Here is a 13,285-nt window from a genome sequence, read left to right as displayed (position 1 = left end):
GCGCGTGAGACGAGTTTGAGTCACGGAAATATTCAAAGTTTCAAAGATTTTGTGTTTTTATTAATTTAATTAATTACTTTGAATAATAATTCATTTAAGGCTGTTCTTATAATCTGCACGAGTGTAAAGGCTGGGTACACATAAATGTACGCTGATAGTACCGTTATATTATTTCAAGAGGAAAACTGGACGGAAACATTTTATGTGGCTGAACAAGGGCTTAGTACACTTCAAAATTGGCTGAAAAACTCACTTACCCTTAATATAACCAGTAAAATCACTTGAACTTAAAATGAAAACTCACAAAACTTATATATTTCTTTAAAAATCTAAGAAATGTGGTTAATAAAACGGACATGAAAATAGTCTATTACGGTTTATGTCATTCTCGAATTGAAAATGGAATTATAGGGTGGGAATTTACTGTATCTAAGTATATACTTAACCTGATACAATTCTAAAAGGAATCTTAAAGACCGTACTGAAAGTATCCATAAGAACTGTATTATGGGGATCTGCTTTATGTAATAAGTATGTACATTACCTGAATACAATTCTAAAAATAATCATAAAGACCATACTGATAGTATCCATAAGAACGCTTTCGATTAAAATTTTAAATAGTTTTGCTGTACTAAATGTGAATGTACTAAAATATACTATTGAAACTATTCAAAAATACTGAATCCGCGTATTCATCACACTAGATCAAATCACAATGACGACAATATTATTAAACCACGTTTAAAGGTTTACGCGTTACCTATACAGGGTGTATCGGCACGTACCCGACAAACTTTAACCAGCTATTCCTTAGCACATTAAAAAATGTTATTGGCACTTTGCTGTCGGGTAACATTTTTTTTAATAAAAAATTTACCATTCATATCGTCCGATCGACCGGTCAGTGGTTGAGTGGGCATAGCGCTTGGGTCTCACCCGAGCGTCGCGTGTTCGATTCCTCGGCTGGCTAAGTCTTCCATCACAACACAAGCAACATTTTCGGCTTTCTGTGGTGGTAGTAGGAGATTTTCAAACATTGTTGGGTTATCCGTGACCCGGGAATGTTTGTCTTTCTTAAAAAAAAAAAAATTTAAAAAAAATATATATATTTTCACCACATGTCACCACTGTTTTATCCTTTGTCACAGTTTGAAAACCCATATGGCAATATTTTATTCGAGTTTCGTTGAATAATATACGTACGTACCTACATTGGCGCGCTTTTACAATCACAACGAAACGGCATGGCACCATTCGTATCATTTTTAACTATTATTATTTAGTGTGTATGAAAGAGCGAAGACGCTTTTTGACACACTTGCTAATAACAGCTGTTGAACACGAGAAACAATGCCAATGACAGTGACGGAGTGTGGATTTTTTTATAATTTTTTGTTTTTAATTGAAAAAAAAGTTACCGGACAGCAAAGTGCCCATAACATTTTTTACTCCAAATGTGCTAAGGAAAAGTTGGTTCAAGTTTGTCGGGTACGTGCCGATACACCCTGTATAGGAGAGAATATACGTACTATACATTTCTGTATTGATCCTTGTTCTTAAAGGTAATGCTCGATTTGAACACCTTACATGGAGAAAACTCTTTTTTTTCTTTATTCAGTGCATTCCTGTGCAGTGTTAATATTTATTAAAAATCTGGTCAAATTGTTCGTTTTTCTGTGTTAAAAACCGAACTGGCATTAACAAATTTCATAACAAAATAACACTACAGTACAGTACAGTAATATGTTATTAGTAAGTCGCATCACGTGTCCTTTAACATAATAATAATTTCGCATCTCTTCCATTGTATTTATTCGGACAAGGCCACATACGTTGAATACGTGTTCAGATATATTCTGAATGACTATTATTTTAATAGGAAATTGTAATGCAGTCACGCGCCAATCAACATAGCAACTCAACTGCTTAACGATTCTGCACTGACCATCAACATTTTTAACGTCACTTACAGACTTTTGCAACTATCGTTTGACGCATGACGCAAAACTGCCTCCGTTATTTTTTTTATATTTACGTGTACCTCAAATTTGTAATCTTGTTCGTAATATATTGGTGCATAACCGTTTTCTGGAGAACATGAGTAAATAAATCTTAAAAAGAGAGGGCCGTTGTATTTAAGTTCTTCGATTTGTTTCTCTACCTACCAGCAGTGCTCTGCATACAAAAACTCAAAGAAAGACTTCAGAAACGTGTTCTTGCTTTAAGGTCGTAAGTCGTAAACTTTTATATTTGAATAACATCTCTCGAAATTAAAAAGCCAAAATCTAGTTATTGTTTTCCTCATTGAGTTCTGTACTTATGTGGTACATACATCCCTGTATTTATGTGGTACATACATCCAATTTGTTCACAATTTTTACTTCCTCTCTAGAATATAAAGGTTTATTTTAAATATGAAATAATTTTATCGGGTGGAATAGGGAAGATAAAAAATAACAAATTATTAGCCTAAAACACAAATATAAATTTTAAAAATCTTCTGTAATGAAAAGGTCAAAAGGATAATGTCGGCGGCATTTTTTTCGGAAGATTTTTTTCAAATTATATTTGTGCTTCAGGCTAGTAATTATTGCTTTGCATAAAAACCTTGTCTTGTAAACATAAGTTCAACTTTCATAAAAAAAAATGTTTTATTGATAGACTAGCTGACGCGTACCCGGAGTATAACTCGTATACCCCGGCGTGGGGCTCGGAAAACCCAAGAGTTATTGTTGAAAAGCCTCTCTATCCTCAACGTGTGACTGTTTGGTGCGGTCTGTGGTCCGGCGGAGTCATTGAACCTTACTTTTTTGAAAATGAGGCTGGAGCAACAGTTAAGGTGAATGGATTGCGCTATCGAGAGATGATTAATGATTTTTTATGGCCGGAATTGGATGGTATTGATCTGGACAACGTTAACTTTCAACAAGACGGCGCTACGTGCCACACAAGCAACGAAACCATTGATCTTTTACGATTGAATATCAAAATAACACCCCTGTATATAAACCTTCCGGAAGAAATTCTCTATATGATAGTGAAAACCCTATCAAAATTCGTTGCTTAGTTTAGAAGAACTAAGCGCACAAGCAGACAGACGCATATAGCGACCTTATTTTATACTATTTAGAGATATGAAATGTAAAATGGAACTCCGCGACGATTTAATAAAATCAAATTTTATTTTTATTCGCTCGCCGTAATAACAGCGTCAGTCAGCTTTTCGGCCGTTTGTGAATTTCAAAGTATTAAGCATTCTTTGTATATTCTACCATAAATTAAGTTCCTTTCTCGTTATATACTTTACTTTTGTAATGGAGCTTTGTTGGAAATTTCTTTTCATTCTCTGCAATATAATTTCTTTCCTACAAATATTTTCTCTTGGCTTACTGCCCCCCCCCCCACCCATTCCACCCCTCGCGCCATTTAATAACCATTCCGCAATATGCGGACTCATTTTTTTTCTCATGATAATAAAATTGAAAAAATAATTTACAATATAAATATTCAAGGGATATCGATCGCTTTCCCCGGAGACCCCCCGATTGGCCTTCCCATTCACACACTTGAACTAAAATAGTACTTACTCAAAAAAATATATAATCTCGCGAATTTTCCAATGAAAGGAAAACATTTTGGAAGGTTTTTTTTCCATCCGGTCAATTTTATCAAATACTTTTTTGTTCATTGTCATTCAATTTATATTAGGATTAGGCACATGTCTTAGGCAAATTGCTCTACCGTTTGAGTATTTTGTTTAAGTATTTCGCGTATCATATGTTTAGGTACTGAAAGCCGTTGTAACTTTTAATCTCTAATTCTATTAGATACGTAAACTAAAAACTGTGACAAATACGGAGAAGTTACATTCGGAGTTATCAACGGTTTGCCTAAATCTTGTATTGATTTGGCGAAAGCTCAATCGGCAGAGGAGCTACTCGGATAGTAAAAGGTGCCAAGTTCTATCGGTAGAGGAGCTAGCTACTCGGGTAGTAAAAGGTGCCAAGCTCAATCGTTAGAGGAAACTACTCGGATAATAAAAATTGCCAAGCTTAATCTGTCGAGGAAATTACTCTGATAGTGAAAGATGCCAAGCTCTATCGGTAGAGGAGCTAGCTACTCGGATGGTAAAAGGTGCCAAGATCAATCGTTAGAGGAAACTACTCGGATAGTAAAAAGTGCCAAGCTTAATCTGTCGAGGAAACTACTCTGATAGTAAAAGGTGCCAAGCTCTATCGGTAGAGGAGCTAGCTACCCGGATGGTAAAAGGTGCCAAGCTCAATCGTTAGAGGAAACTACTCGGATAGTAGGTAAAAAGTGCCAAGCTTAATCTGTCGAGGAAACTACTCGGATAATAAAAAGTGCCATGCTTAATCTGTCGAGGAAATTACTCTGATAGTGAAAGATGCCAAGCTCTATCGGTAGAGGAGCTAGCTACTCGGATAGTAAAAGGTGCCAAGCTCAATCGTTATAGGAAACTACTCGGATAGTAAAAAGTGCCAAGCTTAATCTGTCGAGGAAACTACTCTGATAGTAAAAGGTGCCAAACTCTATCGGTAGAGGAGCTAGCTACTCGGATGGTAAAAGGTGCCAAGCTCAATCGGTAGGGGAGCTACTCAAATGGTAAAAGGTGCCAAGCTCAATCGGTAGGGGAGCTACTCAAATGGTAAAAGGTGCCAAGCTCAATCGGTAGGGGAGCTACTCAAATGGTAAAAGGTGCCAAGCTCAATCGGTAGGGGAGCTACTCAAATGGTAAAAGGTGCCAAGCTCAATCGGTAGGGGAGCTACTCAAATGGTAAAAGGTGCCAAGCTCAATCGGTAGGGGAGCTACTCAAATGGTAAAAGGTGCCAAGCTCAATCGGTAGGGGAGCTACTCAAATGGTAAAAGGTGCCAAGCTCAATCGGTAGGGGAGCTACTCAAATGGTAAAAGGTGCCAAGCTCAATCGGTAGGGGAGCTACTCAAATGGTAAAAGGTGCCAAGCTCAATCGGTAGGGGAGCTACTCAAATGGTAAAAGGTGCCAAGCTCAATCTCTAAATAGTATAAAATAAAGTCGTTATCCGCGTATCTATTGTTGATACTAAAAACTCGTGGTGGAATTCCATTATAATGATATATTGAAACAATTTCATATAATTATTTAATATTTTGAAATAATAATTCTTTCACATATAAATATTATTACACATCAGTGTTATATAAAAAGTAATTTTTCCAGTGCCATGAGTTTATTGTTATGTATTTGTGTTACATTGCCTAATTAATAAGAACTAAACCTATCGATTTGACTGTCCTGAAACGGGAAACCTTCCCAAATGGACAGTCAAACCTTCATTATTCTGTAATTGTATTTTTTAGTAAATATTAAATATTTTTAAAACAATAATTTTTCACCGTTACCGGTTTCGGCTTATTTAGATTAGATTATTCAGTCTGATTTCTTATTTATTTCGTACCAATATCGGTTCGGCTCTCGACAGCGCAACCGTGCGTGGATTTCGATATAAAATCGTCGGAAATTGAGCCTAGGATCCGATATTGTTAAGTTATTAATTCGATCGTGCTAGACTGACTAGACCCCCAGGGCACTCGCAAATAATAGAGATATATCATAATGGAGGGATAGATTGAACGCTGTTGTTTTACATTCACGTTATTATATTAAGTTAAGTCCCGATTCTCAGAGGGTCTGATCAACTTACTGATGGATGGTTGGAGTTGGGCAAATTTAAAGGGTTCATTCACTATGTATTTACATAATAGAAAATGAATATTCGGGATAACATATTGAAATAGCCAGATCAAGTCAAGTGGAAGTCGTGTAAAATTATGCGAATGTTATAATACATTCAAGAATAACATCATTCTACTTATTCGTAGTTAAAGGAATAACTTGAATTTTATAAATATTATAGGTTATCTAGAATTTATAATTTTAAATTAATGCTAATTATTATTAACTAGCTAGCGTGTCCCGGCGTTGTAAATGATTTAGAGTAAAGTTTCGAGGTTGTGAATTCTAGGATAAACGTTGACTTTCAATAAATATAATATGCATGTGTTATAAGATGGCAACACGGGGTGATCTATTTATGGATTGACATTCCTAAACGTCAAACGGCTACGTAAAAATGAATACAAATAAATTGACAAAGTCGAATTTAAATACTAAATTTAATATATATTGACAGTCCGCTTGTACTTTGTGGCACTTAAAATGGAGTTAATTGGTTAAAGAGGCCTTTAGTCATACCAAGTGATATTTGAACAACTTTCGTTGTCCAAGCTGAAAAGGAACCAATTGATCGGGTCTTAGATGAATTAATTAAATCTATGGATGCGTATGCGATTTCTTTCAATTCGAAGAGCTTCGTTAGTTCACCCACATTCATTAATAAGCCAGTTATTTTGCATAACGAACGACATTATTCAAAAAGCTGTGTGTATTGACAGTTAACAGACTAAACAGACGCGCTAAAAGCGGCGGCTTTTGTATACAGACTGTCGGAATCATATTTTAATCGTGCTCGCAAATATCGCTAACTGACCATAGATAACCGGTTGTCCGGCGTTTAGCCCGTTAATTTGTCGTTTGTTAGCTTCCAGTGTGTTGGATGGAACGGAACATAGATAATAAGTTAATTTGTCACGCATGTTAGATTCCAGCGTGTTGGATGGAACGGAACATAAATAATAAGTTAATTTGTCACGCATGTTAGATTCCAGTGTGTTGGATGGAACGGAACATAGATAATAAGTTAATTTGTCACGCATGTTAGATTCCAGCGTGTTGGATGGAACGGAACATAAATAATAAGTTAATTTGTCACGCATGTTAGCTTCCAGTGTGTTGGATGGAACGGAACATAGATAATATTTTAATATGGACATAATAGATATTACGTAGCGTCTCCATTAGTCCTGCAATCATTAAAAAGCTCCCATGGGAAATGTATAATGTCGTGTTATCCCCCCTCCGCATATTTTATTTCGCAAAATAAACATTTCACACATTTTATCACACTAAACAAAATATTAATGATTTTTAAACTTATTTTGATATAATTTCGGTCTGGCGTAATTTGGATTCGCAAAGTGGAGTTCTACAATCGACTTATCTTAAGAAATTCTATATTTTCCAATATGATTCGGAAACAAAATTGCGGTATGCCATTTTTGCGTTGAATATGTATTATTCTATAGTATATTTGCGTCACGTTTCAGAGTGGAAGACACTTTCAGTATCGCCCTGGCGTAAGACCACCATTCAGAATTGAAACGTTGTTTGAAATGGCTTTGGCCGTGTTTGGTGACCAGATCTGAATAGCCAGGAACTTCCCAACCTTCCTCTCCCCCTCCCTCATACCTCCAGCCTCACAACATACCCCTATTGGGGATGCCATAATCTCACTGGCTCCAGACGGTTGGGAGCAGTTGGGACTCTTGTGCGGTTTCACATATTAAAAAATTACCATGAAGCATGTTAGTGACTTAGCCCGTCGTCTCACGGGTCGGTAAACAATCGACATAAACCAAATGCTGTAAGAGACCCTGCGCAGAAAAGTTCCACACTTAACTGCGCTGCAGATCGTTACTTTACTATAGCGAACTTGATTTTGTGCGCAGGGTCTTTCAGCATTCGGTTTATGCAGATTGCTTACCAACCCATTTCAGAACACCTTCGTAACCTTCACTGGCTCAAGTGCCCTGAAAGAATCCAGTACAAACTGTGCTGGATGGTGTTTAAATCCATCAATGAAATGGCCCCACCCTACATCTCTGAACTATGCTTCCCGGAAAACACTGGTCTGAGGCAGTCAACGCTTAGATCAGCAACATCAGCAGCTGTAGGCAGACTGATAGAACCTATGCGCAAGCCAAATACTAAGTTTGGTGATCGCGCTTTCGGAATATCTGGGCCGAAGGCTTGGAATAAACTCCCTCCGGAACTAAGATCCATAACAAGTCCAACAGAATTCAGGTCTAAACTAAAAACTTACCTTTTTAAGCTGTCGTACCCTTAAATTAAATATACCAATCCTAAGAGAAAGTCCAGTTATATTTAATTTTTCAATTAAGTCCTAAATCCTGTATCTAAATTTCGCCAATAAACAATTAGATAATGTTAATTAAGTGTTAATCTCAAGTGACCTACCAGGTAAGTATTGTACTGTTTATTTTCTCCATAAATAGTTAAGTAATAACATAGATCACTGTAGAAATGTATTATAAGTTTGTACAGCGCCCTTGAGGTGTTTTTGCACAAAAACGGCGCTATACAAGTCACCCAAGTATTATTATTATTATTATTAACCCATGGACCGGTGGACTAAGTAATCTATGCCCCACGAGGGTATAAAACCTGGAATTTTTCTTCTGTTTCTGTAGCTACCCTGAATATGTAAAACATTATTTTCCATTAGAATTTATTACAGGTTTTACGATCTCTTTTAGTACGTGTCCGCCATTATTAACGATATACTTTCGTTTCGTAATTGAGTTTCAACCATTATTATTCGTGAAGCTTATTGAAGGTCAACCAAAAAAGATGATTAAATGATGTGTCAGTGCCGCCCATCTTGTGTGTCTATGCCATCAGTTGCGGTCGGTGGTTGTGAGCTGTCTCCTCGCAGACTTGTTATTGCGATGAATAATTATTTATTACTAGCAAACAAATCAGAGCGAATAAACGCGGCAGAGAAGTGATGAATTCTTAATGACTTTCGCTTACCTCAATCAGTAGCTTTCTCTGTGTCCCAGGGGCTAGTAAGTGTCCATCTAAAAAAAAGGACGCCGGTCTTCGGTTCCTATACTCCGGCGGTATATTATACCTATTATTCTTCCATAATATCGTGCCTGTCCTGATACGTCGGCGCACAGTGGGCTGAAAATCGCCTTTCATAGACATAGAGACTTGAATTTTCAAGGGTATTTTTTTGGCTAGGAATGGATTCTGCTGATCATTGCTATGCTATAAAATTTCGTACGAAGCAATTGCGTGTACAAATGAAGGAGTTATCATTTTTTTAAGAAAAATTTGTATGGCACTGACATTAAAAATGAGGCTATCTCTGGAGGTTGGCCATTCTATTCTTACACACAGATATACTACTACAAGCATTAAAATGAATCATCAACATTCAAAAGTGTTTTTTTCAACTTTGAGGATTTAAAAAAAAATCGCAAGTTGCGCCACAATACGAAGTATGTCAAAAAATACAAATAAATAGTAGTATATCTGTGTGTAAGGATAGAATGGCCAACCTTATGATTCCAGAGATAGCCTCATTTTTAATGTCAGTGCCATACAAATTTTTCTGAAAAAAATGATAACTCCTTCATTTGTACACGCAATTGGTTCGTACGAAATTTTATAGCATAGTAATGATCAGCAGAACCCATTTCTAATCATTTAATAAAGTATTTTTTAACTGGTTTTTACTTTTGTTATTAAATGAAACTGTTGTACAGATTCTTTGAATTGTTATTAATTGTCGCGTAACCTTTTTACTGTGTGTGTTCAATTTCATCCATTGAAGTCATAAAACAATATTGAGTCTTGAAAAAATGACAAAAGGACATGACGCATTTCATTTAAATAATAGCAAATTTGCGTTATTGTTACAGATCTGCTTTCGACAATGAGAAGAAAGCAAAGGTGGCCATCAAGAAGATCTCCCCCTTTGAGCATCAGACCTACTGCCAGAGGACGCTGAGGGAAATTAAGATATTGACGAGGTTTAAGCATGAAAATGTAAGTACCCTCCCCCCCTTATCCGTACAAAGAATACAAAACTTAACATATCATATTACATAAACTCTCTTGATAAAGCTGATGCTTGGGATTAGGAGAGGAAAATTTATATATTACTAACTTCTAGTGTATATTATTGTGAAAAGCTATAAAATCAAAAAGTGAAGTTATAAAATGGTAGCGGTAGCTACTAGAAGGTTCTGGAATGTTGATACACGCAAACCGCATCGCATTAGAACCTACTGGTAAGACGGTGAGCAGCAGGAGCAGCATGCACCTTACCACCTCGGATAGAGGTGCCCACCATGGTTCACGCACCTCTGCACCACCATGGTTATCGAGGACCATACTCGGCTGGTTGAGCAACGCATTCGCCAGTGTTGTGAACAGTGTTTGTAACCAGTGTCAGTGTCACATTCAAAGACTTTCGCCCCCGAACTATTCCTTCCATCGCAGCAAGCTGCTGGAGGGGGAGTGCTGTAGCGGTTGCTACTAGAAGGTTTGGAACGTTGATACGTGCAATCCGCATCGCATTAGAACCTACTGATAAGACGGCAAATTAAAGCTGCTAGAATAATAGCGAAGCCACCGACCTATCTTCTCGCGATCAAGAATCGAAAATCTCGGACGCATGTAATCTAGATAAGGCAGTTAAGTCGAGGTACCGCAGTCAGTCCCATACAAACGGCAAGCGACAACTGAGACGGGCTCACCGGCCCCCCGCATCATCTGTCGACCAGGTCAATCATACCTTTGGCTCTCTTACTTCACACTGGAAGACTCAACGTCTTCCTCAGTGCTGAACACCATCTACAAGTCCGGTCTCCACCAACGCGGTATCGAGCCACCGACTTCATCGCCTCGACCACTCCACCGTCATTTATCTCCGCTTACATCTGGTATCGATCTTTGACCCGGGGAATTCGCCGCTGACTACATCCACCGACGCGGTGTCGATCTTCGGCTCCGGGAATTCACCATCGACTAAATCCACCAACTGCGTGAGTATCGGTCCAGAGTCATTTCTACACTGACTCAATAAACGCTGTGACCTCACAACCTCTTTCATTCGTCTCCTTACCACATTGCCACAAATTGATAATTTTCAAAGCGAAGTTTAAAGTGAAAAGTTACAAAGTTTAAAAATTAAAATTTTAAAGTGAAAGGTTACAGAGTGAAGTTATATGAAAAGTTAGACATGTAGAATCATAAATATAAAATAAGTAATGATATCAATTTCCAATGTGAATTTCTATTCTAAAATTAATTAGACAAGTGAATATCATTATTAGACCATTTTATATAATAATAGAGAAGACTGTTCCAGAATATTTTATGAAGACTGAAAACATTGAATATTTAGCATATTTTGGCAAACTTCAAGTACCTCCGGATCCTAAGGATATTTAGCATATTTTCTCAAACTTTAAGTACCCCCAGAGCCTTAGGATATTTTTTGATTTAAAAAACTATATTATTTAGATGTTTTAAATACAAACACAACTTTTCGTTAATAACATTAAATGGAATTTTGAAGAAGAAAAATCGGCTCACACTAGAGTACATACCTTCTGACGCATAGATGGTTCATTCTGAGCATACCCAAAAGAAAGTCTGTATGATAGAGCTGTGGGTAGTAGCACTCCCTCGGGTAGAGAAATTTATTTTTAACTCTAATGTTGGAGAGTTACACCAATACAACAACCTTCAGTCCGCCTCGGAACAGGAATCCCTGGTGAGGAGGACTGTGAACAAACTGCAATACAATAAACATAAATGACAATCAACATTGTGCAATTAGTATTCTGAAATAATACTTTTGTTTGTGGGATTTTTAACCTAGGCACACTACAGAGGTATTAGGTCAAGGGAGCTCAGCATTTCAAAGGTTAAATATACCAAAGATTAAAAAAAATTACTAGGATATTCTTACTATATTCTATGATTTTATATGACCACTAGGTATTTGAGTTCCCAATTTCTACCGATTTATAACAAGTTTCTCTACTCAAGTTTTTAAGTTTAAAAAAAAGAAGTTATTTTTGAAGATAATATCTATACATTTGTTATGCCGAAACATAAATTATATGAAATTCCCTCAATAGAAAAAAATCGCAAAGCTCCGAAAATTATTAAAAACATGTTTTGTTCTGTTATTTAATATGCTATAGGCATGAAAAAATTCACAGTGTAACTTTAAATGCAACTAAAGCACTTGTCGGGAGATTTTTGCTCTATTTCAAACGAGTTGTGTTTTATTAATTACATAATTTTCGCTTAATTGTTATCGTTTTTTAATATTAGCGCGCTCCCTCTAACATTAGTATCTATATATCTCCCTTTCAAAACATCTTTGAATGCTTACTACGGGACCTTAAGTTATTGATTTGTAACCGTGTTTTGTTTTTCTTTTTAGATAATTGACATCAGAGACATACTGAGGGCTGTGACGATAGACCAAATGAAAGACGTCTACATTGTACAGTGTTTAATGGAGACGGACCTTTACAAATTGTTAAAAACTCAGGTAACGTGACACCTTCGCACACAGCTGAATATGGTTAATTCCTGGCAAGATACTTGATATAATAAAATTTAGTGGTTGGTATTATTGTATTTTACTGATGTTTACAGAAGCTGAGCAACGATCACATCTGCTACTTCCTGTACCAAATCCTCCGAGGCCTGAAGTACATCCACTCGGCCAATGTCCTCCACCGAGATCTCAAGCCCTCCAACCTGCTCCTGAACACTACCTGCGACCTTAAGGTATGTCACATCCAACTCAATTCAATTACTAATCAATTCATTATTCCATCAGGAATGTTCTCAGTAATAAAGACCTACGTGGCTCTTTGCCAATCGCTCGTAGAATACGGTATTATCGGTTGAGGCAGTGCAAATGACAATATCCTGAAATTACTCATTAAAGCCCAAAACACCATAGTGAAAATTACATTATTGAAGATTATTAGAAAGAACTACATTTTAAAACAATACTCCTTTACATTCACAAATATATAGAAAAACTAGATCTTAGGGTCAAACACATATCCAACAAGTAAATACAACATTTGGGCAGAAAAGCTTTGGGGATCAGGTGAGAGGCACGAAATAAAAGGCGGTGTCGTGAAGGTCACAGTGTTTATTGAGTCAGAGTAGCCGTAACGAGAGTTGACGCTGGACAGATGTAATATACTCCGGACGCTGCCGTGATGTGCTGGTCAAGCGCGGGTCAGTGAGTCGACGCCGGGCGCTGGTGACCGGGACTCGTTGACTGTCAGGCACTGGCGATCTAGGGAATCAATACTCCAGTGCTGACTGGAAGGCCGAAGGTGCGACGGACCTTGTAGACGGTTGAGCGGGAGCTGCGTAGACCAGTGAGGATGCTGCGTGTCCTCGTGGTGGTCATAATGCGTGGATGAAGCGCTGGTCAGAGACGCTGGAACCAGGGCGCTGTAATCCGTGGTAGCGCTAGCCAGAGACGTGGCTGAGACGCTAAGATGATGTCCCGATGGAGTCTATGAT

At 37.4% G+C, this 13,285-nt stretch overlaps 1 protein-coding gene across 1 annotated transcript in view; it reads left to right on the top strand.

Annotated features, from left to right (window-relative positions):
* rl (Mitogen-activated protein kinase rl) overlaps positions 1-13,285 on the top strand; it is a 256,988-nt gene that overhangs the window by 237,011 nt on the left and 6,692 nt on the right. The window contains exons 2-4 of the mRNA XM_089634277.1: positions 9,631-9,757; positions 12,174-12,284; positions 12,392-12,526. Coding sequence (XP_089490403.1) covers positions 9,631-9,757; positions 12,174-12,284; positions 12,392-12,526 — 373 coding nt within the window. The remainder of the gene's footprint in view (positions 1-9,630; positions 9,758-12,173; positions 12,285-12,391; positions 12,527-13,285) is intronic.

This window comes from Hesperophylax consimilis, chromosome 8 (genome assembly GCF_061612785.1).
Source record: "Hesperophylax consimilis isolate HC1 chromosome 8, BYU_Hcon_1.0, whole genome shotgun sequence".
Taxonomy (NCBI): domain Eukaryota; kingdom Metazoa; phylum Arthropoda; class Insecta; order Trichoptera; family Limnephilidae; genus Hesperophylax; species Hesperophylax consimilis.
The sequence above is the reverse complement of the archived record's forward strand: the minus strand, read 5'-3'. Positions and strand labels throughout refer to the sequence as shown.